At 45.0% G+C, this 26,920-nt stretch overlaps 1 protein-coding gene across 1 annotated transcript in view; it reads left to right on the plus strand.

Moving 5' to 3' along the window:
• The window catches only part of LOC134405027 (uncharacterized), an 84,310-nt gene that overhangs the window by 24,920 nt on the left and 32,470 nt on the right, over positions 1–26,920 (plus strand). The window contains exons 17-28 of the mRNA XM_063136086.1: positions 2,791–2,937; positions 4,462–4,628; positions 5,946–6,012; positions 7,152–7,222; positions 7,915–8,098; positions 10,116–10,218; positions 11,885–12,092; positions 18,147–18,320; positions 18,885–19,231; positions 23,585–23,717; positions 25,336–25,412; positions 26,250–26,471. Of these exons, the coding sequence (XP_062992156.1) occupies positions 2,791–2,937; positions 4,462–4,628; positions 5,946–6,012; positions 7,152–7,222; positions 7,915–8,098; positions 10,116–10,218; positions 11,885–12,092; positions 18,147–18,320; positions 18,885–19,231; positions 23,585–23,717; positions 25,336–25,412; positions 26,250–26,471 (1,900 nt within the window). The remainder of the gene's footprint in view (positions 1–2,790; positions 2,938–4,461; positions 4,629–5,945; positions 6,013–7,151; positions 7,223–7,914; positions 8,099–10,115; positions 10,219–11,884; positions 12,093–18,146; positions 18,321–18,884; positions 19,232–23,584; positions 23,718–25,335; positions 25,413–26,249; positions 26,472–26,920) is intronic.

The raw sequence follows: 26,920 nt of genomic DNA on the forward strand, positions 1-26,920 counted from the left end.
TGAACCTGATGGGCTTACTTTGGAATAGACTTTTATATGATGGGAATTATTTGGTATTGCTGCCTCCTGTTAAAAAGGCAGTTAGCAGAGAAAAAACAAAAGGCAGACTGGAATGAGCATTTACCAGTCACACAAGCCATGCCCCAAAAGAGACCACATCCTTTTTTCAGTGAAGAAAGGGTAAAATGGTTTACTCACAAATTCTTGTATACAAATACAGGTGCAGTGTGTAGTTTCAAATACAATTTGTTCAGCCTATTTCTTTGTGCTCTGTAACCCCAGCAGGAGAGGGAGCAAACACATGTGTTCAGAGCATTGGCAGAGGACTTAGAGAGAGGGGATTGGGGAAAGAAAGGGAGGATCGAGAATCCTCACTGTATGCTATAGTGATCCTAAAGCTAGCTATGCCCCCAAATTCCCATGCATTAACTAGCTAGCTGCAACACTGCCCCCTTCCTGAAACTTGCAGATGAGGTTGCAATATTCCCAACAGTATAAGATTTCACCGTCGATCAAGATCAGACCAGCTGTGCCTCCAGCATGGCATTCTGCTTGCAAAGAGCTCAAGTGTGCACTTGGCAAAGTTTGGGAACATAAATTGGAATTGATCATAGTGATCAAAGTTAGGGCAAGTTAGCCTACCCCTTTACTGCAGAGCGGCTAGCTGATGTTGCACTATTCAGAGCCCAACATGTCACAGGTAGTCATCAGTTCCTGAAGACACTGTAGCCGTTGCTAGACGAGGGTTTAGCCCGGGCTGATACCCGGGCTTACCCCTGTGCATCCAGATCCTGGGGTCAGCCCGGGCTAAATCCTCCCTTGGCCTGGGATAACCGGCACCGGTTGTGGCCCGGTATTTCCACAGCCCCGGGCTGAGCCCGGAGCTGCGGAAGGTCTAGCCAGTTCTGCAGCTTTTCCCAGCTACACAGCTTACTCACAAGTAGACGGGAGAAGCTGTGCACTGGGCATGGCGCTCCATCGGGCCGGGGGGATCGCGGGGGGGGGGGAGATGGGGGCCGGGGGGGAAGAGCGGACCCAGCGGAAGAGATGGGGGGAAGAGTGGAGCCAGGGTGGGGCGATCGCGGCCAGGGGAGCATCGGACATGGCGGGTGGGTGATTGGGCGGGTGGGTGATTGGGCGGGCATGGTGGGCAGGGGGAAGGAGAATGGGACCAGGGCGGGGAGTTCGTGGATGGGGGGAAGGAGAACAGGGCCAGGGCGGGGAGATCGCGGATGGGGGGGAGGAGTTTTTTTTTAAAAAAAAACCCACTTACCTTTCCTGGCTCCTGCACTGCTGCTGCTGCTTTAAAAGAAAAAAAAATGGCGGCCGTGACGGCTCTCCTCCAGAACCCGTTGCGACTTGCGTGTGAATAAGGGCGAGATCTCGCGTTATTCATAACGCAAGGTCTCCCCTCCTTTCCACCGGATTTTCCACCAGGTCTAGCAAGGCCCTGTATTTCAGTGGTTGAAATGGCAGGGTACGTTTCAGAAAGTAACAGTGGGTGACCATTCTTTGCCCCCTTGGCTCTTGAGTAGTCGGGTCCCACAGGATACTAAACTGTCCCTAGTGTTAAAGTCTATATAACCCTTTTGGAGTAGTCATTAGGAGATTTGGAGCAAAGGGCAGCACCCAACAGTAACATTCTGCAAACTCAAATAATGCTAGTGGAGCTCTGTTGAATCTTTCTACTGCAGTTGCCTATTACTCGTGTGAAAACCAAGCAGAATACGCAACAGGTTGTACAGTGTGTTGCACAAGCATAATGGAAAACTGCTTGCACAACCACACTTGTGCAAATGTAACTTTAGTTTGATTCTTTTCATGTGCATAGTTCAGAACCTAAGTTTCTGCTAGTGCAACGTCATTTGGGCTAACAAAATGACAGCTGGATATATTGATGACACACAGTTCTGTCTCCCCGTGACATCTGTGTCAGGGGTGGCCATGTGAGTCCTTGACTAATACCTGGACTCAGTAATGAGCCAGATGAGGGCCAGTAAACTGATCATCCTGCCTGACCAGTGGTCCCACATGGTTCAAAGACCTGCTTGAAAACTACCAGGAGCACCGCCTTCAGTGTATCGGCTCCCATTCTATGGAATTCCCTTCCAATTGAGGTCAGACATATGCCTGCATTAATTTGACTGTCATCACATGAGGGGAAACCATGTTTCCTTACCATTGCTTCTCTGCACCCACTTTTGTTCCTCATTACTTCCTCTTTCTTCCCACAGGGTAAAGAGGAAGTAAACAAAGACCACATGGCCCATTCAGGGGTCATTTTTATTGTGCCGCTTTTCCTGCACACAGCAGGAGATTGCGGCATATTCAATTTTTTTTAAAGTCGCATTATAGGGGGACAATTTTGCAACTGAAAAATGAGTGGAAGGAGTGGGAGGTGGACGTCGTTGTCTAAAGGACTTGCAGATGTCCGTAAGTAGGCAGTAGCAAGCTCGTTTGATGAATCTCTTTATTTTCTGTGTTTGCTGAAGACGTTTCTTTTTAGGCAAGCATTTCCTGATTGATGATTAAATACCAGCCAGTTTTATTGATTTATTTGTTTTATGGTATTTTTTTTTGTATTAGGAGTTTTAATTTGTTGTATACCACTCCACTATCTTTTGATGTGGAGCAGTTTATAAATCCTATACTAAATAAATAATTTTTGGCACAGAAATTAACATGCCACGAAATGTCCTTTCCCCATAGACTTGATATAACCTTTGCTCTGTTCTGTTCTTTTCCCTTCTTCCCAATACAAACGTCTGGATATTATTACTTTCCTTGCAGATTAAATTTGAAGTAGAGATGCCCGGAGCTGAAGGTGCAGGCATTTTGCTGGAGTTCTTTTCATATGTGTTTGAGGAGATGGTGCGGCCAGAGTACAAAATGTTTGTGTACTGCGAGGACAATTCCCCAATGTGGTTCCCTTCCAGGGTAAGCGTAGGAGACATGGGCCCAGTTTAGACAAACATCTAAGCTATTCGAGGTGGCACCTGCTCCCACTTGCTCAGCCAATCAGGCATGTTTGTTCCACATCTGGATCCGCTGGTCATTTACATGAGGGTGTAAATACCCAATGCATATAGCTGTGAACTGTGAAAGTTTATACCTTACATTTGGGGGGGGGGGGGGGGCTTGCCAATTTTGTGGACCCAGCTTCTTTGCCTGTCACTGAATTTGCTACCAAAATTGTGGTGCCAGTGCCCCAAATTTGGTGATTTTCTATTGAAACAAGACATGTGGAGTGTGCTTATCTTGTTTACACGCAGAATCTTGCTTCTGGGCTGGGAAAGTCTGGAACAGACCATAGAATCATAGAATAGTAGAGTTGGAAGGGGCCTATAAGGCCATTTAGTCCAACCCCCTGATATCCAACCATATGGCTGATATCCAACTATATCAGCTTTCCCCAACTTGGTGCCCTCCATATGTGTTGGGTTTGGATTTTTTGAATTGTTGTAGATCACAAGCTGAATATGAGCCAACAGTGTGATGTGGCTGCAAATAATAAATTTTAAAAATGCTATTTTCGGCTGCATTAACGGAAGTATGGCTTCCAAATCACGCAAAATACTGGTTCCCCTCTATTCGGCACTGGTTAAGCCTCATCTTGAGTACTGCATCCAGTTCTGGGCACCACACTTGAAGAAGGATGCAGACAAGCTGGAGGGGGTTCAGATGAGGGCAACGAGGATGATCAGGGGTCTGGAAACAAAGCCCTGTGAGGAGAGACTGAAAGAACTGGGCATGTTTAGCCTGGAGAAGAGAAGACTGAGGGGAGACATGATAGCACTCTTCAAATACTTAAAAGGTTGTCACACAGAGGAGGGCCAGGATCTCTTCTTGATCATCCCAGAGTGCAGGACACGGAATAATAGGCTCAAGTTACAGGAAGCCAGATTCCAGACATCGGGAAAACCAACTGACTGTTAGAGCGATATGACAATGGAACCAATTACCCAGCGTAGTGGTGGGCTCTCCCACACTAGAGGCATTCAAGAGTCAGCTGGGCCATAGCTAGACCTAAGGTTTATCCCTGGATCGTCCAGGGGTCAAACCTGATCATCTAGGTGACACACAGGGGATCCAGTGCTCAGGCAGGGGCGAACCCTGGATGATCCCAGGATAAACCTTAGGTCTAGCTGTGGCCCTGGACAGCCATCTATCAGGAATGCTTTAAGGTGGATTCCTGCATTGAGCAGGGGGTTGATGGCCTTAGAGGCCCTTCCAACTCTACTATTCTATGATTCTATGACTACAACTCATACTGTTCTTGACCATTTGCCATGCTGACTTGGAATACTGGGAATTGTCATCTCAAACATCTGGAGAGCTCCAGGTTGGAGAAGCTTCTGCTATTCAGTTCCAGAATAGTGGTCTGTCAATGGGATGAACATGTGGAACTGCCCTATAACATCCAGAGCGATTTTCTGTTACTGTGATTGTGTGTTGTTGCAGCCTTCAGTAGAGAAGAATAAATATTTCCTCTTTGGAGTCCTGTGCGGGCTTTGCATGGCCAACAGAGTCACGGCCTACATTCCTTTCCCGCTTGCTGCCTTTAAAAAACTGCTTAACAAGAAACCCTCCCTCGACGATTTGAAAGAGCTGAATCCAGTCATTGGCAAGTAAGCGGCTTAAACACTCTCCATCAATATACCAAGGTTTCCAGTCTCGTGTTGCTGGGGCCAGGCTGAATATCCCAAGTGATTTTATCCAGGGGTTGCATTTTTTCCCCAACCCCCAAGTAATAAGTTTAAACCTAAGCTTACAAAGGCTTTTTTTTCCAGGTTCACCTCAAAGTATTAATTCAGCTTTCCCCAACCTATTGACCTCCAGATGTGAGGGTCTGCAAATGATAGGAATTGCAGTCTGACTCATCATTATTATTATTTATTTATTTATTACATTTCTATACCGCCCCATAGCCGTAGCTCTCTGGGCGGTTTACATAAGATTAAAACAATTAAAAACAATATACAAAATTTAAAACCTCAAAAACATGCAATCTACTCAGAAAGATACATCTAAAAACTACTATAAACAACTGTAAAATCAGATCCAGGATCGATGAAGCTCATCACATATTGTTAAATGCTTGGGAAAAGCGAAGTTTTAACTTGGCGCTGAAAAAGATAGCAATGTTGGCACCAGGCGGGCCTCGTTGAGGAGATCATTCCATAATTGGGGGGGGCACCACAGAGAAGGCCCTCTCCCTTGTTGCCGTCTTCAAGGCCTCCCTTGGAGTAGGCACCTGGAGAAGGAGCTTAGATGTTGAGCGAAGTGAATGGGTAGGCCCACGTCAGGAAAGGCATTCTGTCAGTTATTGTGGTCCGTATGTGGGGGCACCAGGTTAGAAAGGCTACATTAATTAACGGCCTCCAAAAGTGATGGAATATCAATTATCACATGGTTTTAAGGCAGAAGTGGGCAACATCTGGCCCCTGCAGCCCTTTGTGGGGGCCCAGTCACCACCCAAAGATCAGGGTAACCCCTAAAACACACACGCTCCAAAGCAGCTTCAGTCACCATTTGTTTGCCAAATAGATATATTTGTTTGCTAGATATTTGGAAAACAAAATGGCATCCAGAACTGCTTCTTAGGCCCAAAGGGTCAAAATTAGCTTGTTTGCAACCTAATTCTGAATCTTTCAGCACCCCATAACAGCTCCGGAAACCATTTTAATCCTCCCGCCCTCCCCCTTTTAGCACCCACAGTATGGGAGCCCATGAGTTGTGGTCTGTGGGAGTGGAAATGGCCCCTGAATCACCCAAAGCTTCTCATATGCAGATTAGCGGTTGGATCTCCTGACCATTCCGGTTTCAGTTACAAAGTTCTCCCCTCGCTCGCTAATGAGATTTAGCTCTTGCCTTGCCTTTTCTCAGACAAAACGCTACCTTCTTTTTACCAAACATTCCTTTTCCTATTTCCTTTTGTTAACGAGGAGCTTGCAGGCAGTTCTAGACTATGAGTATGACGACATTGAGGAAAACCTTCAGCAGTGTTACTCTGTGAGTATCTTCAAAAGCTTTGCTGTCTCGTTTCATGGGCGCCGTGGGCCTCTTCAGCTTGTAATAAACCAAAGTAGAGGGTCTTTTAAAATGCACAAAACTAGGGCCAATAATTTTTTATTTATTTTTTTTAAAAAAAGACAGCTACAAGGTTGGGCCAACCAATTCTTTACCAGGCTCAGAAAAGGTAAGCCAACAGCTGTTCTGGGAAGATGTCTCATCCCAAAAACAGGTCAACACTCCTGGAAAATGGCTTATCTTGAGAGTCACTAGCAGCCTTGCCTCAGACAGCGGGGGCAGAGGGGCAAAGAAGGAACTCTGAAAGCTGACATAAGCTCTGGGCAGGTTTCAGTGGGAACCAGGATATGGCCATCAGGGAACTCTGGAGGTGGGGGCAGATTTCGCCCCCCAGGCCTGACTTTCCCAGCCCCTGCTGTAAGCGTTCACAACTAATTTTGGGGTTTCTTTAGAAAAAGGTATTGAAAACAATTCCAAGATCCTTCGCGCTTGTAGTATTGCTGAGCCAAGTATCCCCCATCTTGAAACCAAATGCAGTTACAAGATGGGGGATACTTGGCTCAGCAATGCTACAAGCGAGAAGGATCTTGGAATTGTTGTAGATCGCAAGCTGAATACGAGCAAACAGTGTGATGTGGCTGCAAAAAAAGCAAATGCTATTTTGGGTTGCATTAATAGAAGCAGTCTGGAAACAAAGCGCTGTGAGGAGAGACTGAAAGAACTGGGCATGTTTAGCCTTGAGAAGAGAAGATTGAGGGGAGACAAGCCATGATAGCACTCTTCAAGTACTTGAAAGGTTGTCACACAGAGGAAGGCCAGGATCTCTTCTCGATCATCCCAGAGTGGAGGGCACAGAATAATGGACTCAAATAAAAGGAAGCCAGATTTTGGCTGGACATCAGGTACGACAATGGAACCAGTTACCTAGGGAGGTTGTGGGCTCTCCCACGCTAGAGGCATTCAAGAGGCAGCTGAACAACCATCTGTCAGGGATACTTTAAGGTGGATTCCTACATTGAGCAGGGGGTTGGACTCAATGGCCTCATAGGCCCTCTTCCAACTCTATGATTCTGCGATTCAATGAACAGTTACCTGAAACAATTTTCAAACGTATTTTTCAGATATTCTGGGACGACATGGAAGTAGAGCTAATTCTGAATGGCAGGTCAATCACTGTGAACAATAAAAACAAGTATGCAAAGATGACCTGTTTATTCTTTTATATGGGCGTCTTCCCCTAACCAAGGATAGTGCTGAATAGCAGCATTTGTACATGGGTATCCGCAAAGATCCATTGCTCTGAAGGGCTTATAATTTAAAATGTCTTTCCCAAACCTCGTGCCCTCGAGATGTGTTAGACTACAACCTCCATCATCCCCTATCAGCGAATCTGGAGGGCACCTGGTTGGGGAAGGCTGATCTAAAATGAAATGGTGAATGCAGAAAAGGGAAACTCGGAGGTAGGCAGAGAAACTAGAACTAAAATGAAAATAGCCCCTCAAGTTCACATTCCCTGTTGCTCTGCTATCTTGCTTTATTCCCTTTCACCAGTACAAGAGTTCAGGTTCACTGAACTCCAAGACACCTACACAACTGATGCAGAAACATTAATATTAAGAGTTCCTAGTAATACTTTTGAAAATATTCCAGTAAAGAAACTATTATACCAATATAACGTAAGCAAACCTGTCTAAAGAACCAGTGAGTGAAGTAGTTGATGGGGTACTGGATTTGGACTAGGGAGACCTGAATTCAAATCTCGACAACTTTGCAAAAATGCCAGCTTAAGTTTAAAGGAGACATTGGGGTTTCTCAGAAAACCGCTCAGCTGTTCTTTCTGTCTTGGGAGCAAAGCTACTAATTTCCCTTTCTTTCGTTTCAAAGGAAGGATTTTGTCAACAGGTATGTGGATTACGTCTTCAACAAATCGGTGGATGAAGTTTTCAAGGAATTCAGAAGAGGGTTCTACAAAGTCCTTGATGAACCGGTAGTTGGTTTCTTTGAGCCTCAAGAACTGATGGAGGCAGCAATTGGAAATGCGAATTACGATTGGGACTTGTATGAGAAGGTTGGTGGAGAGAAGGGATGGAACGACTTCCTAGATCCGGGTGGGCAACCTTTTTACTTCTGAGGGCCACGTGCCAGAATGGGTGATTGTTCAGGAACTGCATGCCCCCAGACCCTCACTCTCACCCATTTAAACTAATGGAATTCACTACCTCAAGGTGTTGTCAAGGCCATCAACTTGGATGCCATTTGGAAGGAAAGGAACCTCTCGTGCAAGCACTGAGTCATTACTGACTCTTGGAGGGACACCAGCTTTTGCTGACGTTTTCTTGGCAGGCCTTATAGTGGGGTGGTTTGCCGTTGCCTTCCCCAGCCATTATTACCCTTCCCCCAGCTAACTGGGTACTCATTTTACCGACCTTGGGAGGATGGAAGGCTGAGTCGACCCGAGCCGGCTGCCTGAAACCAGCTTCCACTGGGATCGAACTCAGGCTGTGGGGAGAGTTTCAGCTGCAGAAACTGCTGCTACTAGTCATGATAGTCTTTCAGTGCCAGTTGCTGGGAAATACAAGTCAGACATACTACTTGCCACTCCTATACTGTTTGTGGGTTTCCTGTTAGGGATGTCTGGAAATTTAATTTTTGCTCACAAAACATGTGAGCATGCACTATTCGAAGCCCTGAACATGACCGAAAACATGTGTCTGGCGAAAATGTTCCCACATTGCCGGATATGTCCTCGCATTCGCTTTGTGCCACTTTCCAAGTTCAATTTTACACAAATTTCCTTATTTGTGCATGTTTCCACTGACAGGCTGAAAGCCCCACTTTAGTCTGGAGGAAATGTGTGGAAATTTGTGCAGATTTCAGGTTCGATCACCACTCAGGTTCAATCGCTCAGAGCGGGCAGCGTTCGCAAACGCGAAGAGGAATCGGGTACGAGATGAGTGGCGAGACGGCATTCGGAGAATCCCAGTGATCTCATACATTGCTAATTTGTCCAGACCTATTTTGCATACACACCTGGTTGGCCGCTGTCGGAACAGAATGCCAGACTGTACTGAAACACATGCGCGCGCACACATACATGTTATCTCCATCCCCGTTTCAGCATGTGGGATCCCATTATGCATTTCCTTCCTCCGCACTGCAGGAAAAATTGCAAATCAGTTGGTCAGAAGGGTGGGGTACACAACCTAGCTGGAGAGGAAGGTACATGGGAAGAGTGACTCTCTACACACACACACCTTCTTCCCCCACACCTTCCTCCCCTGCAACATAACACTGTGGCCAGGGTGCCAAGCAGCGATTTGGGCTAGCTGAAACACGATTTTAGCCAAGAGGAGAACTTCCTCACATGCTCTTCTTCCCCAGGTAAATTGTATCTCACTAGATGGATCACATTCCAGCCACACTGGGGTGTGCGCAATTTTGTGTGGGAAGGGTCATTCCTGTACACTTTCTCGCCATCACAAGCCCATTCCCTTTCCATAGTTTGCTGAGTGGCAGGGGGGGGATTTGGGGATTTGGGCATCCATGGCAGGACACTTCTGAGCCTGGGTGGCGCACCTGTTTTCTAGGCCATTAGCCCTGTTCAGGCATTGAAGAGAACGTGTGACCGCTCAAAGTGGGTCCTGAGGGGGAGCCAGTCATATTGCTCCCACCAAGTCCATCTCTTGGCCTGTTGGCCCTGCCCTCTCAGTTCAGACCTGGCCATGTTGAACTGGCAAAGTCTGAAAGGGAGTTCTAGTCATGTTTGCTTGAACATGAGTAGAACCATCTGCATATTTGCAGTATTATCACGCTGCTTCTCCTTTGAAACATCTCAAAGCAGTTTGCAAGAGACTAAAAACAGATTGAAAAAAACACACCTGTGTTCATTTTGAACTTTGCTAGTTCAACTGAGAAGGTGGGGTCAGCACACCCAGAGATATAGGGTGGGGCAGCATATTCAGCCCACCCTACGACCCGCTTTGAGCCCTCACATGTTCTCCTGAATATATGGACAGAGCTTTTGTCTTGCTAGTTTGACTTGTTCATCTGATGGTCTGATTTCACTGTTTTGTTTTGCTTTGAAGAATACAAAGTACGGTGAAATGTACAGCGCCACACATCACTCCATAAAGATGTTCTGGAAGGTTTTCCATGAGCTAACTTTGGCAGACAAAAAAGGCTTTTTGTGTAAGTATCTCACCCTCCAAAAGCCCATGATGGAAACACCCTATCTTTGTAATGAAATGGCACAAACCTCTTTTTCAGTGGCAAACCCTTGAAATCCTGCAGTCTCCCAATGTGTGTGTGTGTGTGCGCGCACACACACACACACACACACACACACACAAAATCTATATCATCCTTCCCCAGCCCAGTGCCCTCCAGATGTATTGGACTATAACTTGTACAATCTCCCAGCCATGGGTTGTTCTAAGGTTATCTAAGGGTTGTTTAACCCTCAAATAACCCATGATGTCTAGGTTTGCCTGACACAAGCCGCAGGGCGCCCACCACCACAGCTTGCATATTCAAAATGGTGGCCAGCATGTGTCTTGGAGCCCTGCTGGTAAATTGATCTACAAACGAGCCCAGAGTGTGGAGGGCAATGGGGACACTGGCGGAGTTGCCACAGAGAGAATGGAGTTAGTGCACCTCACCCTGGAGCTCCCTCACACAATTGTAAATTTGGAAGGGAGGAATTAAACACCCAAATAGAACTATGGTGATGCATGCATCGCAGTAGGCGCCTTGTAATACCTTTTCTCCCATCACACAAAAAAGCCAATGCCCATAATTTTTGTTAAGTATTATTTTAAAAAAAATTAAAAAGAAAAAATGGTGCCCAATTAATTGTTTACACAGGTACCCACAATCAAACTAGTTAATTATTGTGCTGCAACATTTTGTCTTGGTAGAAACCGAGTTCCAGTAACGTTTAGATGAGCCGAGGTGAAGGGCTCCTCTTTTACCTTCTCCCAAAGAACGGAACACTTGAAACTGATATCCATTTGACAACACAGGATGTTTCTCTTAAAAGAGCAACTGGGAACCTCTCGAGCTCTTTCATTTAAATAAAAACTTAGTGGTTACATTTTTATTCCGTTCTTCCTCCAGTGGAGACTGGTGGCTCCAATTTTAGTGTGGCTGGGATTTCACTCTGGGTTTCAGTCAGAATTAGCCAGAACTCTGGAGTAGCTATTCAAAGAACTGGACCCAGGTTGGGAATAGGGTTCAGCACCTTGGAGAGCTCCTTTATATAGTGCTGGCTGGTTCTGACTGAAACCCAGGATGCAATCTCAGCCCTGTTGTCCTCAGAGCCTCTAGTCTCTACAGTCTCGGAAAAGTGAAATTTCCCTGTGAAATAGGGTTGGCAGAAAGTGACTGATAAAAGGTTACCCTGTGAGCTCCATGGGGATCTGAACACAGTTCTCCCTAGACTTTGCCCACTGCCCCATGCTGCTGGCTCTCCAAGCTCAGATGTCTTGCCGGAGATGAAGATATCTTGTAGGCCTCTTGCCATCTCCCGTGGGGTTCATCTCCAGTTTGAGAGGCAGAGGTTGAGGTACCCCAGAGCCATCATAGACTTGGGGCCCTGTCGTGCACACCCACGTTATCATGGGAGCCTCTTCCTTGTAGTGCAACCCCATGTTATGGGGGGATGTGTGTGAATGAAGCAAATACGTGGGTCGTAGGAAGAACCCCTGCGATTGGTCCTACAGATACAACATATCCATCATGTACCATTTGGGATTTATATTATCTTGGGTTGAAGAACATCACCCACCTTTGGAATTGTCTGAATGTTCTCTAACACGGTCACTGAGATGATGAATCCTTTCCTTTCTTATCCTAGTATTTGTTACCGGAAGTGACCGGGTACCTGCCATGGGAATGGACGCCTTGAAGTTGGTCATTCACTCGCACACTTTGCTTACAGAAGATCATATCCCTGAAGCCCAGATCTGCTATCATATTTTATTCCTGCCACCTTATTCAACAATAGAGAAACTGAAGGAGAAACTTCTGCAGGCTATTGAGAATAATCAGGGCTTTGGGAAATGGTAGAGCCAAACAGAGACTCAAGAGTGCTTTCATTTCCTTTTGTCATCAAAAGTGTGAGGAAAGATTATTTTTATTAAGGGTCTGACTGGTCCCCTTCATGCCTTTGGTCAGATGGCTGTCAATGATTTATCTGCTTAGAAAAAAAACCATTCTTGGTAACCTATTTTGGTAGATACTTAATTAAAAAACCTTATTTGTACCCAGTTGTTTTTCTCTAATATTGGTACCGTGCACCCAGTTATTCCTGAGAATCAAAATAATGTTTCTCCTGACCGTCCATTCAGGAGGAACATTGTCCCTGTATTAAGAGAATTTACATAGTGCTATTGCAGCCTTCCTCAACCTGGGGCACTCCAGATGTGTTGGACTACAACTCCCAGAATGCCCCAGCCAGCTGGGGCATTCTGGGAGATGCAGTCCAACACATCTGGAGCGCCCCAGGTTGAGGAAGGCTGTGCTATTGTCTCACTTGGTTTGAATATGTATGGGGTTATTGTTTTTAGTTTTTTCTGTCAAAAAAACAGTTTATATATCGGAACTCTGGGGGGATCTACACGTCATAGCCCAGGCGCCTCCTCGCGCAGTTTTTTTTAAAATGCACCAAAACACGCCACACTTATCTCTCCCTGGTGTGGTATCTATTCCTTTACCACGTTGTGTTACATTTCCCCAGGTCTCACATCCTTCAAATCCCATCCGCTTTCGTTGCAACAGGGCATTGCATATAGGCGGGCTTTTGTCGCCGCCGCTAATGACGTCCTTGAAAGTCCCCTCTTTTTTTTCATGTTTAACTGTTTATGCGCATGTGTGCTTGTGCGCAGAAATGAGATTTTAAAAGAATTTTTAAAAAAGGTTATTAAGGGAATACTACTGATTAATCGGGAAATAAAAGGACTAACCTCAGCACAAGCATGAAAAGCATTGGATCAAAATGGCTCCAGTTGGCGCCGAAAATGTACTGAAGTTAAGAAGTTCTAACAGACAGGTTAACCATATATGGTGAGCGATCGAATTAAGACGGGGTGGAGAGGAAACAGCACAGCATTGATACACACTTTGTAAGTAGAAACGGCTTACTGTCGCCTGAAGATGGGGTAAAAAAGAACGCTCATTCAGCGGACATGTAGCAGTTAGAGGTGCATTGAAAGAAACGTTATGTGAATCGAGAGGCTTCTGTGTGCACTACAGGCGCAAAGAATCGCTTTGGCTACAATGTGTAGATCCCTCCCTGCAGTTTAATTGATCAAATTCCAGTTTAAATAAATTTACAACTGATTGTTGTCTTTCTTTCCGAAGCCTCGCTGCGTTTTTCTTGCTCACAGGTAACATGTTCTACATCCTTTCTAACCAATCCTCAAATAAAGGATCATCTGGAGATTTCCATTTACAAACTGCTTTCCTTCTTACGATTAAAATTAGGTTGGTGAGTTTCTGGAGCGATAATTCTTTTTCTTTTTTTTACAGCATTGGCTCTAATCCATAAGCTCCATGTTATTACTTCGTGATCGCTCATCTTACTTTTGACACCCTTTTCTCTCAGGCACTAGAAACCTTAAAGACTAGATTACCGCAAAGCACTCTGTGTTGCCCTTAAGGTTCATCTGGAAACTGCAGCTAGTGCAGAATGCAGCAGGTCAGCTGTTGTCACGAGCTGCCCCTTTTCAGCATGCAACTCCTTACTGTCAGGTATAGGCCTTGTACCTAGTGGTTAGATTTATTAGGAAATGCTTTGAGAATGTCAGATGTCCTGTGCAAGCTTATCTCTGTAAGCAGTTCTCATGGGAGTAGCTGGTTCACTCCTTTGTTTTGACCTTGAAGCGGCTGGTTCTCTGGGAACTTAAGAGTGTTTTGGAAAAGGTGGGGTCTGCTCTTCGAAGTGGGTTGTAACATCTTGCTCTCTTGGCGCGTGGGCATGGTTTACAGGTCAGAGGACTTGTTTGTCAAGCATCTTTGAATAGGCCTTAAAGGCTGGTGCAAAGCTGAAAAAGCTTTGCTAGGTTTCATCTCTCGACGCAGTGCCTGACCTCCCTCCTGCTTTGGATTCCATCTCCACTCGGGACTCTGAAAACACTCTGCACATGGACGCTTTGCTATTTGGACTTTGGATATCTAAGAACTGTGCCTTGAAATGTAGTGAGGCTTTTCATAGACTTGGACTTGCATATGCTGTGGATTCTGTGTTTGTGCCCAGACAAGTGGCAGGGAGTTCCCAGTCCTTAGCAGAAGGATGGGACTCCTGGGCTTGAGGCTTAACCTTTCCTGAAGTCTTGGTAACGGGGTCATCTCAGTAGTGATAGGTTGAGATTGACAAGTGCGTGATGGATCTCTCTGCCTGGCTCTGATGGCTCAGAGCAACCTGTCCTGGGAATTAATTTTAGGAGATTGGCCATGTCCCTTTGAGGTGCCACCGTATGCGGCGCTTGGAGAAGCTCAAAGCTGTTATTGGCGTACCCTATTCACTCCCCCCTCTCTGAGTGTTTGCCTTAAGGATTGTTTCAGAAAAAAGAGCCTAAAGCTTCCTAACCATTTTGAAGACTCTGTAACCATTGAGCTTGTCTACTGTGTGATTTCCTCAATAAAAGAAGTCTCACTGAAAGAGTGTCTCATGTCAGCTTCCCAACACATGTGAATGCCAGAGGGAACAGGCAGGAACACAACACTGCCCTGGCTGCCTACTTGCTCCAAGCCAGATTTAAGGTTTTGTTGCTGATGTATAACACCATAAACAATTTGCGACCAGGCTATCTGAAAGACTGTCTTCTTCATTACCAGCCTGCCGGCCACTGAGGTTATCAGATGAGGCAGGCACCAAACATTGGTTAGTTTTCAGCTGCTGCTGTAGACATTTTTATTTAAACAGCCCTTCCCTGACTAACTGGTCTAGGTTTTATTAGCGTAATAGGATTTTAAAGATTTCAACCTTGTATTTTGATTCTTTTCCCACACTCTTTCTATTTAAAATTGACTGCTCAGGAATTTTGAAGTAGAGTGGTATATAAAGTTCTATGAAGTATATAGAGCTGGAAAAAATAGCAGAAAATGATTAAGAGGCTGGAGCATCTCCCCTTTGAGGGGAGGTTACACCCACTGAGATTGCTTAGCTTGGAAAAAAGGAGGCTAAGGGGAGACATGATAGAGGTGTACAAAATTAGGCATGGTATGGAGAATGTGGATAGGGAGACATTTTTCTCCCTCTCTCAAAATATTAGAACCCGGGGTCATCCCATGAAACTGATTGGTGAGAGATCCAGGACAAATAAGAGGAAGTACTTCTTCACACAGTGCATAGTTAAATTATGGAACTCACTACCACAAGATGTAGTGATGGCCACCAATCTGGATGGCTTTAAAAGGGGGTTGGATAAGTTCCTGTAGGCAAAGGCTATCAATGGCTACTAGCCCTGATGGTTATCTGCTATCTCTGGTATTTGAGGTAATACTGTGTGCACCAGTTGCTGGGGAACACGGGCGGGAGGGTGCTGTTGCACCATGTCCTGCTTGTTCATCCCTGGCCAATGACAGGTTAACCACTGTGTGAACAGAGTGCTGGACTAGATGGACCCTTGGTCTGATCCAGCATCAGGGCCCTTCTTATGTTCTTAAATCTTGTAAGTAAATAAATAAGGTCTTTGCCACCCCTGCCAATTCTCCCAATGTCGTGTTCTACTTTTTAGGGGGAAATAAACCAGTCTGGTTTAGGCTATTTATATGCAAAAGAGGCTGAGGTACTTAAGCATCATCTTTCATAAATTCTGTTCAACACCAGTTATATTGCGCCCTATGCATGATCTTAAGAATGTACAGAGGCAATACAAAATTTCTTAGAAGGGAACTTTGATTCTCTGTTCGTTCATGTATAGAAAAAATGTCCTTCTCCCATCCATTCATCAGCTGCTTTTTCTCTACTAGTTTTGTCAGCAAGTTTTGAAAACAGAAACACACAGGAAGTTTTCTAAGGATTTGCTATATCCTCCCAACTGGACAAATTTGACCAAAATATATATTTCTTTTAGGTGATGTGTTTTTGGCATTGGTTTTTAGACTTGTTTATCAAAAGTGTTTTAAAATATGTTAACATTCCTGGCATACAATAACTTAATCTGTATTTAAATATACTTACATAATATGCATTGTAAAACTGCATTGAGTTATTAAATTGCTGGAATGTTAGGTTTTGCTTGTTAAACATATGAAATCTCTTTATCAACCAATGCCTAAATCACACAGCCCAAAATAAGAAACACTCTATATGTATGTAGAACAAAATTATTACAAAGAATGCACTTAAAGATGACGTTTTAAAATGCAGTATTTGGGGTAAACAACAGCTCCCATATCGTGCTTTCATTCCCTTTAAAACCTAACACGTAGATTTGATCATTTTATCCAACCTGAAAACTTTTTAATTGCTCCTCAACCTCAATTATAAAATAACAATAAGCCTTAGGAGTGTGAAATGTTTTATGGCATTTCCTCTACTTAAAACATACTTCAAATTCCATAAAAAAATAACAATGGTAATCAGGGAAAATTATTAAACATTACAGAGTATTAAAAATATTGCGGAATATGGCCATATGTGCTATATTCCGATTTACTAGTACTTACAGAGAGATTACACACACACACATCTATATGTGTAATGAAGAGCCTTGTGGAACCCTAAAAGACTAACAAATTTATTTGTGTGTGGACTAGAGCCAGTTTCATCAGATGCATTAAGTGCTACCTGCACTTGGCAGGAATAGATACACATTTATTATTATTTATTTATTTACAATATTTATATACTGCTCCCCATTGAAAATTTCAGAGTGGTGTACAAGATAAAATGAAAATAAAAACAGAATAAAACACTTAAAACAGATTGTAAAAGAAGCAAATACAGTGAGTTATGGCTGGACATTAAGGAAAGGCTTCCTGGAATAAAGATGTATTCAGGAGGCGCTGAAAGAAGTACAGAGCTGGCACCTGCTTGACCTCCAGAGGCAGGGAATTCCACAGGAGGGGAGCCACCACGCTGAAGGCTCTTCCCCGGTGACATGTAGAAAATCCAGGCAGATGTTCAGGTAAAGCTTAATAGTGATGATTCACAAAGCAGCATAAATGAAAACACAAACATCCTTCAAAGAGTTGTTGATTCCAAGACTCCAGCAGTAGGAATGTAGAAGTATTTGTAATTATTATTATTATTATTATTATTTATTTATATAGCACCATCAGTGTACATGGTGCTGTACAGAGTAAAACAGTAAATAGCAAGACCCTGCCGCATAGGCTTACAATCTAATAAAATCATAGTAAAACAATAAGGAGGGGAAGAGAATGCAAACAGGTACAGGGTAGGGTAAGCAGGCACAGGGTAGGGTAAAACTAACAGTAGAAAGTAACAGTAGAAGTCTGCACAACATCAAGTTTTAAAAGCTTTAGGAAAAAGAAAAGTTTTTAGTTGAGCTTTAAAAGCTGCGGTTGAACTTGTAGTTCTCAAATGTTCTGGAAGAGCGTTCCAGGCGTAAGGGGCAGCAGAAGAGAATGGACGAAGCCGAGCAAGGGAAGTAGAGACCCTTGGGCAGGCGAGAAACATGGCATCAGAGGAGCGAAGAGCACGAGCGGGGCAATAGTGTGAGATGAGAGAGGAGAGATAGGAAGGAGCTAGACCGTGAAAAGCTTTGAAGGTTAACAGGAGAAGTTTATATTGGATTCTGAAGTGAATTGGAAGCCAATGAAGAGATTTCAGAAGCGGAGTAACATGGTCGGAGCATGGAATGTAAAGCATGGAATGATGGTTTCGGGGTAGGGGGTGTGGGGGAAGTGAAATTTATTATTAATATTAATATTTATTTATAAAGCGCCATCAATTTTCATGGCGCTGTACAGAATAAAACAAGACAAGACAATCTGCCATATGGCTTACAATCTAAAATCACCATAATATGTGCTTCACAACAAATGTAATGCAATGGGTGTTTAAAAGTGCCCCCCCTCCGGTAAGGGTGCGATCCTATACATGTTTAGACAGAAAAAAACACCCTAAAACTCCCAACATTCCCCAGGATTGCGCTCTGCGCACCTGAAATGTCCTTGCTGCAGCACTGTGACGCCAGGATAAATCGGTTCAGGCTTTCAGATGCCACAAGACTCTTGGTCGGTTTTGCTGCAACGCGATTTAACCCGGCTGCCCCACCGCCTTTGGAAACGGCCACAGCCTTTGCTAGCCTTATGAAGGGGTGTGTGTGTGTGGGGGGGGGTCGGTGTTTGTTTCTTCAGATGCGAGGTCACCGCGCCACTGGGGCTACGGTGTGCCGTGACAACTAGCCAAGTTTCGCTTCCCTTCCCAGCCTTCCCTTTCCCTTTACAACGAAAGCATCTTTGCTACTCGCCAGCAGCGGTACCGGCAGCAGCACTTTCTGTTTCCTCTGAAGACACGCCCCCCCCCCACAATCCACCCCACGGGTGCCCTGCTACGTTTCGAAAGCGCCTGCAGAGAAACAAGCAAAAGGAAACTGAAAAGAGCCGCGCCGAGCCCTAGAAATAGGATCCGATCAGACTTCGAGGAGGAGGAAACTTTTAGCCGCTCATCGTTTTGTCAGGCTTGAATGCCCTTTTCCTCCTCTTGCTTTTGCGCCTCCAGTTTTTGGGAAGAGCAAAAGGTCCTTTCTCTCTCTCTTGCAGAGAGAGAGAGAGAGAGCACGGTTGGGGGGCAAGGACTGAGGAAGGGCCGGTGCGTTGTTTGGGCTGCTGCCACGGAACAGGGGGGTTGTTCCTCCGGGATTGGGGTGCCCCAATTGAAGCCAGCTGCCTACCTACAAGATGCCCAGGCGGGTCCTCAGAAGTAAGAGGGGCGCTCAGATGCCCAGAAGTAAGGGGGTCGCTCAGATGCCCAGAAGTAAAGGGGGTGCTCAGGTGGACCTCCAACCGGACTCGCCACCCTCTTCAACATCGCACTCCAGAGCCTCGCTGCAGCTGTTCCCCCAGGGGGGGTACCACCCCGGCTTCTCCAGAGAGGACCCCAGAGGCATCCGCCAGATCAGCTGCAAAAACGGCTGCCTAGCCATAGTGAAGACAGACAGGACGGTGGTGGTTTTTGGACGAACAGAGGAGAAGAACGGAGGGTGCCAGAGCCCCACCAGGCGTCCCAGTGAGTAGCTGATTCTCAAATGAAAGGGGGGGGGGGAGGCGCTGGAGAGGTACCTCTGGAGGGCATCTTTGTAAAGCTTTGTAAATCTTGCTTGACTATCCGGGATTGTTTCATGGGGTTGCTAGCAGCCCCCCCCCCCACCTGGGCAACCTGGGCCTTCCTGGCTTGAGAGCCAGAAAACGTCTCTGGTGAAGCGTTTCACATCTCAAAGGGTCAAGTAGGCTATGGTGGATTCTCCTGGGTGAATGTACAGGCTAGAGGGGTGTTTCCAAAATGTTTAATAGCTGAGGCATATTACTTTCTGATGTAAAGTTGGAGGTGTGCTACACACTCTTGTACCCAAAAAGGTTTACTTTTAGAGTGTGGAAAAGAAAGAAACACCCCTGCCCTCAGAAGAAGCGAGACCGTGTGCTTCTGAGTGTTCTGATCATGCCTTCGGGCTGAAATGAGGCTAGCCCAGAGTCTCATGCAGAGACATAGCAGGAAGCCTCTTCTGAAGGCAGACTGTTTGCTACTTCTTTCTATCAGAGTGTTTGAACTATGGTAGAGACACTCTGCAGAATGACCTGAGCCCTAATTAAATCTGATGCTGAAGCACAGGACAACTCAAGGTTAGGAATCATGCTCACAAGAGCCTTTCATTCACTTGCTTCATGTAATTCTGGGCTAGACCATCTTTTTTGGACCCTTGTGGCTTTCCAAAGAGTGTGCTTGAAAAGACTGGTCCATTTGAAACCTATTTTTGCTACTGTTGTCATCAGGGGTTCCTCAATCAGTAATGGCTGGCAATTGCAGCCTTCCATCTGTTTTGGACTACAACTCCCATCATCTCTGACCAGTGGCTATGTGGGCTAGTGGGATATGGAGTCCGATAAGATATGGAGAGCAGGTGGCTGTTTTGTGCTGCAGGAGAGCACCTGTTTGCATGTGGAGGGTCCCAAGGTAAAATCCCCGGCATCACCAGGTACATAGTTCAGGTAGCAGGTGACCCAAAAGGCTCTTTCCTGTCTGAAAGCTTGGAGAACTGCTACCTGCCAGAGAAGGCAATACTGATAAATGGACAAATTATCTGACTAGTGCAGCCTTCCTCAACCTGGGGCGCTCCAGATGTGTTGGACTGCATCTCCCAGAATGCCCCATCCAGCTGGCTGGGACATTCTGGGAGTTGTAGTCCAACACATCTGGAGCGCTCCAGGTTGAGGAAGGCTGGACTAGTGTAAGGCTGCTTCCTGAGCTACTAATGAATAGGAATGACGAACACATTCTAGGGTGCTTTCTCAGTTCATATATCAAAATGGTGTTATCCAGTACGGCCAGCAAGTGCTCTTTGTGCGCTAGTGTGCCCCCATAATTTCCCACAATGCACAGGGGCTCGTTGGCAGACAAGAAAGGATTCCTGAAGGTAGAAAATTTATAGAACAATACTGAGCTAAAGAAGTCTAGACTAGGAGCCTTTCTACACAATGCTTTTATTGTGTATTTGTAGTTTGTGGGTCCTTTACACATTCTCCTCCTCCAGGGCCTCCCCTGTACTTTACAACCATTATTGCAGGGTAGATCATGGAATATGCAGTATTTTTCTGAATAGCATATTTATAGTGTGTGATTGTGCAATTCCATGATACCACAGTGCCATCTAGTGGCTGTATCATGAAAAATATAGAAAGGCAGAGAACGAAAACCCGGGGGTGGGGGTGGGGGGAAGCACGTGTAAAAGGTGCTGATCTTAACCCTGCAAAGAAAGTGGGAGTGGAAGCCCCAGTAAAGATGCGGAATAAAAGCCTCATGTAGAAATGCCCTTGGATGACTGCGCAGCCTTGAATTCCCAGTTTGAAAGCCACCGTTTGCAGGAATCTGGCTAAGGGAGAGTTGTTCTGTCTCAATTTCTCTATGATGCTTCACCCTAACTGCCTGGCATTGGTTACCATGTACATCAGGGGTAGGCAACCTGGTGCCCTCCTATTGTTTTGAATATAATTCTCTTAAGCCACATGTGGCATGGTATGAACCTTACCTGTACAGTATGACCATCACCTGAAGCCTCCTCCAGGTGCTTTCTCCGAGGGATGCTCGGAGGATGGCAAGGGAGAGGGCCTTTTCGGTGGTGTCCCTCCAATTGTAAAGCACTCTCCTCTGAGGTCTGCCTAGTGCCAACATTGTCATCCTTTCAGCACCATGTTAAGACTTTCCTCTACTTCCAGGCATTGGAAAGCATACAATAAGGTTTTAGCCTGACCTGTGATTTACACTGTAGATTATTTTAAATTATTTTTATATATAAATGGCTTTTATATTATATTTTATATTGTAGCTGTAAGGTTTTAAGTGAGATTTATCTATTGGGTGGTACAGAAATGTAATAAATAAATATTGTAATCTAAAAAAAATCTAGAGGGCACGGAGTTGCATATTCTTGCTGTACATAGTCGCTTTCCACTTGGGATGATGATGATGATGATGATTTTCATTTCTATACTCCCCAATTACCGAAGCTCTCTGGGAAGTTCACAACGATTCATGAAAAATACCAACCACAACATAAGAAGTGTCATGATGCTGGATCAGACCAAGGGTCCATCTAGTCCATCACTCCATTCACATAGTGGCCAACCAGACGTCGGCCAGGGACCGACAAAAACAGGACATTATACAATGTTGGGTACACCACTATTGGGTACACCACTGGAGTCCCCTTGATGTGTGATCCTTTGCTTTAGATGTCCTGTTTCTTTGCCTCAGTGATACCAGAGGTGATACAACTCATTTTAAATTTCATTGGGTTTTTACACTCCTTTCGTAACTGGCCATTTTGTCCTTTTTGTTAAGCTGCACTTGGTTTTTAAAATGAAACTCTCCAGAAATTTGGAGGCTTCTGACATATGAAGCTCCTGTATCAACATCCTAGTTTCTGTTATCTGCAGTGAGAGGTTTATTTCACCGTTAGGTCAGTTTCAGTTTCTTTTCTGGAGCCAAGTTCCCTTTGAACTTGTGTCACTTTATCCACAGACTTGTGTAATAAAACTAATGTTTTGGCTACACAAAGGTCAGCACTCATAGGATTAAGTTCACACACACACACCCCATATATTTTCTTATTTTGGGTGTCATTAGAAAGGACAACAAACTGCATAAGGTCCTAGAACCATGCCTTCTGACCACTGGAGGTTGTTCTCCGCCTGCTCTCTGACCTCTGATATCTCACCAGGCATTGTTTGTTTTCCTTGTCTTTCTAGAAGCTTCCTTACTTAGTTTATTTATTCATTTATTTCTGATGTAATAAGTTTATATACCGCCTCTGTTCCAATGCACTTAGGGTGGTTTATAATTCGAAATGGCGGAAGTCAATCTAATAGGTGTGAGGGGAGAGGGACTCAAAAGCGAAGAGGGAAAGAAGCGAATGCAGGTTCTACTTCTAGAATGTTCTATAGTTGTGGTAATGATCAGGGGGGTGTTTATATGCTGCCGCATTGGTATCTATTTCTCCCAAACTCCCGCAACATTACTGCTACGAGGCAGTAACAGAAAGTTTAGACGACAGGAGGAAGCGGGACTGTCTGGCCAGAAAAACTGCAGCACCGGCAGACATTCAGCTTGTCAAGCACGCCCCAGTTTCTCCCAGAGCAACACCCATTTGCTTAACCTGATCCAAGGCCACCACTGATACATGAAGAGACAACATGGATGACCACGGAGCAAAGGGTGAAGTCACAGTAAATGGACACTTTCAAAAAGCGCAGTTTCGGGGAGAAAAGCCCATCATGGCTGCGAATTGGCGGCTGCATCATGTAAACAACGCAGCACCACTGGGCAGCCACAACAGGGTAAATAGGGCATGTAGACATCCCCCTACCAAGTGTAATGGCCAAGGAGGGAGACAGTTCTTGGAGGGGAGGAGCCAAATGGCAGTTGGTCCCAGTTGAGCCTCACTGCTTTACCTCACCCTCAGATCCAGCCTGGTGGATTGAAAAAAGAAAGAGACAGCTAAAGGCACAATCCTATGCATGTTTAGACAGGAAAAAAAAAACTCCCCGGCTAGCCATAGCCATGGGAATTGTAGGACTTTTTTCAGTCTCAACATGCATAGGATTGTGCCATAAGGTTCTCATCATGCTAAATTCTGTGCCCAATATCAATTTTGGCTCTTGCTAGAGGCAATCATGGAACACACACAAACCCTGCCACTGCATTGTTACATTTGAAAATCATATTGATATGTTTAATAATGATTTGATTTTGATAACCAGCATTTCAATTCACTGGAATTCCTAGAGCTGCTTACAAATTGAAATATGCGTAATAAAAAATCACGATACATTAAAATCATACCAGGCTTTGTCTTGCTTTGTGTTGCAGAGCACATCAGATTAAAGAAGAAGGCCAGGGTGGATTTACTGGACTGTGAAGAATCTCATCTACTTATTCTTTCATCAGAAGGGAAACTTTCTGAGCACAGTATTGCATCTGGAGGTGTTAAATCAGAGCCAAGGTAGGAAACTTTCGATTACATGAGGGTGGCAGGACGGTGTTTCGTTGTGCCAGAGGTTCCAAGGCTCATGGATGAGGAGTAGCCATGCAACAGCTAGGGTTGCACTGATTCCATTAATTTTGTATAGAAAGCCAGGTTTCCACTCTGGGCCCAGCCTCCCTGGTTAATTTGCTGACTCTGATTCAGATGCAGACCTAGAAGAAGCCCAGCTGTGACAGGGAATGTGGGAGGAAATTCCCTGAGACCCTGTAACAGTCAGAGAAGAACTTTTCCAGGGGCTTATCAACCAGGAGGGCCAAGCTCAGAGACCATTTCCTCCCTACGTCGTGGGAACCTGGCCTCTGTCAGAAGGGCAGGGAGCATCAACATTGACAGGTGCTAGAACCTGCTGTCCAGTTAAGCAGGAGAAGCTGAGAGGAGGTGGGAGGTGTCTCACTAGATTTGCTGCCTATCCAAAGTTGGGTTGGGAGGATACTCCCTGACGGCCGGAGCCCAGAAAAAGCCGGTTGAGCATGGTGGGAAACCCCTCCATTAGTAGAAAGGCAACTGCCCTGCTTTCAGTAGCTCTCTTAACCAAAAGCAGTATTTGTCTAATTCAGCCCAGAGGGCAGCTGCCAGCCTTCGTAGTCGCTTCAGGTGCGAAAAACTGATACGAACTGAATAAAAGAGTTTGTGGATTGCACAGCGAGTCTCTGTTGCCCCTCTTCTCAGTGGGAGGGCTTGGAATACCTGACAAATGCTTCTAATCATGACCAGCCCAAGACGTTTTGCTACTTAATGCTGAGATGTAAATAGCCTCCCCGCCACCCCCACTGCCCCAGTGAAGGTGCACAACAGCCATAGCCGGCCAAGTTATTTTGGCACCTGAGGCTAGGGACTTTTGGCACCTGAGGCTAGGCAAAGACTTTTTTGTTCCAGCAGGCCTTTGGTGAATGATCTGGACCTCCGTCTGTGCCTAGAACTTTTAAAATTGTCATTTAAATTTTTTAAAATGTTTTAATATTGGAATATGTTTAATATACTTTTAACTTTTGTAAATCTCTATAGGTTTTTAATGTATATGTTTTAAATTTTGTAATGCCGCCTTAAGGCCCCAGCATTGGGCAAAAGGCGGGATAATAATAATAATAATAATAATAATAATAATAATAATAATAATAATAATAATAATGAAGTCATAGAAATACATAATGGATTGAAATGAGTCCCACAAATGAAACTACATATGAAACTACACAAAGTACTTGGAACCATGTCTTCTGGCCACTGGGTTTTTTTACTAAAGGAGCACGTAACCAAAGTAGCGTCACCCAAGTTTCATTCCCAGTGCAGCCAGTGTGGGGTATGGCAGGCAGGCAGTAGCTATTCCAAAACATCAACAATTCAGATTCTGTAACAAAATATTAGCATATGGCTGAACGCAAAAAGGGAGTTAAGACCATCTGCTCCCATGTTCATCCTGACATACTGGTAGCAGAATAAAAATACAGAATGACTTTGTGATCTGCACATTTAAAAGATGGCTGTTTCTACGCTTGAATCGCTTGCCCAAATCATACGTGAGAAATGTGAATGTTTGATTAACCTTAATTGTGTCCATTTTTGTTGTTATAAACAGACTGCTGAAAGAACTGGGAGACAGGCGAATCATTCAAATTGCATGTGGCGACCATCATTCCCTGGCACTTTCAAAAGGTATTAAGCATCTTTCATACAGCCATTTGTTTGTGTGTTTTGGAACATAGATATCCTTGACCAGGGGTAGGTAACTGTTTTGGCCCAGTGGGCACCTTTGTTATTTTGTTTTTGGTCCTGAGGGTGCATTTGTCCCATGGTCATTTGGGCCTTCGGGCATTTAATATCAGAATTCTCTCTTTTTCTGGGTCCCACTTTGTTAAATTCTCTTTTATTGCCCCTCGCTTGAATTCTTTCATTTCCCATTCCACCACTTGTTGGATTCTCTTTTATTGCCCCTTGCTTGAATTCTCTTTTATTGCCCCTCGCTTGAATTCTTTCATTTCCCATTCCACCACTTGTTGGATTCTCTTTTATTGCCCCTTGCTTGAATTCTCTTTTATTGCCCCTCGCTTGAATTCTCTCATTTCCCACTCCACCACTTGTTGGATTCTCTCTTTCATTCCTCACCCTTGCTTGGATTTTCTTTTTTATTTCATGCTTCCTCCTCCTCCCCGGAATTCCTTTCAAACTCACTTCTTCCTTCCTACCCTACCGAAAATGTCTTCCCTGCTGCCAGCACGACCCTTTGTCCCTGCCACCGTGGCCATTGCACTCATCTCCTCCACCCCCATGACTTTTTCCCACCCCAGTTACCACAACATAGAGGAGAGAGAAAGGGATCCAGAAGGGTCTGGAGGGCGCACTGGGAGCTTGCGATGAGTGTGAGTGCACAGGCCAGCACTGCAAAAAGAGCCTGTCCCATACTAAAACCAACAGATGTAAACCTGTGTGGCTACATTTTTTAAAAAAGGTGCGTATACAACGATTGAACTTCCTTTTGTATGTCATGTTAAGGAGGAGAGCTCTTCGCCTGGGGTCAGAATGAACATGGCCAGCTTGGAGTGGGAACCGACTTCAACTCCGTTAAGGAACCGCAGCTGGTGTGTGAGCTTGTAGGCCTTCCTTTGGCCAAGATTGCAGCTGGATCATCTCACAGCCTGGCCCTCTCTGTGTTTGGGGACGTCTATTCTTGGGGAAAGAATGATTTCGGACAACTGGGCCTCGGAGACACAGAAGGTGAGCAGAAGTGCGGTAAATGTGGGGGCATAGCTATCGAAGACATACTCGTAAAATGTTGGTCCATCCAGTCCAGCCTGCCCTCCAGATGTGTCAACAGAATGCTGGACTAGTTGGACCCTTGGTCTGATCCAGCGTGGCTCTTTTGATTTTATAACTCTTTGTTGCCTATCAGCCTTGTTTACAATAGTCTCCCAATGACATAACTGAATCATTCCCTCTGATTATAGCGATTTCATAGACAGATATGACATAGATCCAAATGTGTCCTCCCCTGGTGAAAGGGAGGTACAACTGCAGATTTCGGGCCTTGAAACTGTGATATTTTTTGCCACTTGGGGGCGAGTGCTTCTACCGTTTTGCCATGTAAGATTCAGCCGAGCTATCGAACAATGCAGAATTGGAAAAATCTTTACAAAGGAAGATTGTAAACTCATTTACTGTTCTGT

This window comes from Elgaria multicarinata, chromosome 10 (genome assembly GCF_023053635.1).
Source record: "Elgaria multicarinata webbii isolate HBS135686 ecotype San Diego chromosome 10, rElgMul1.1.pri, whole genome shotgun sequence".
Lineage (NCBI taxonomy): Eukaryota > Metazoa > Chordata > Lepidosauria > Squamata > Anguidae > Elgaria > Elgaria multicarinata.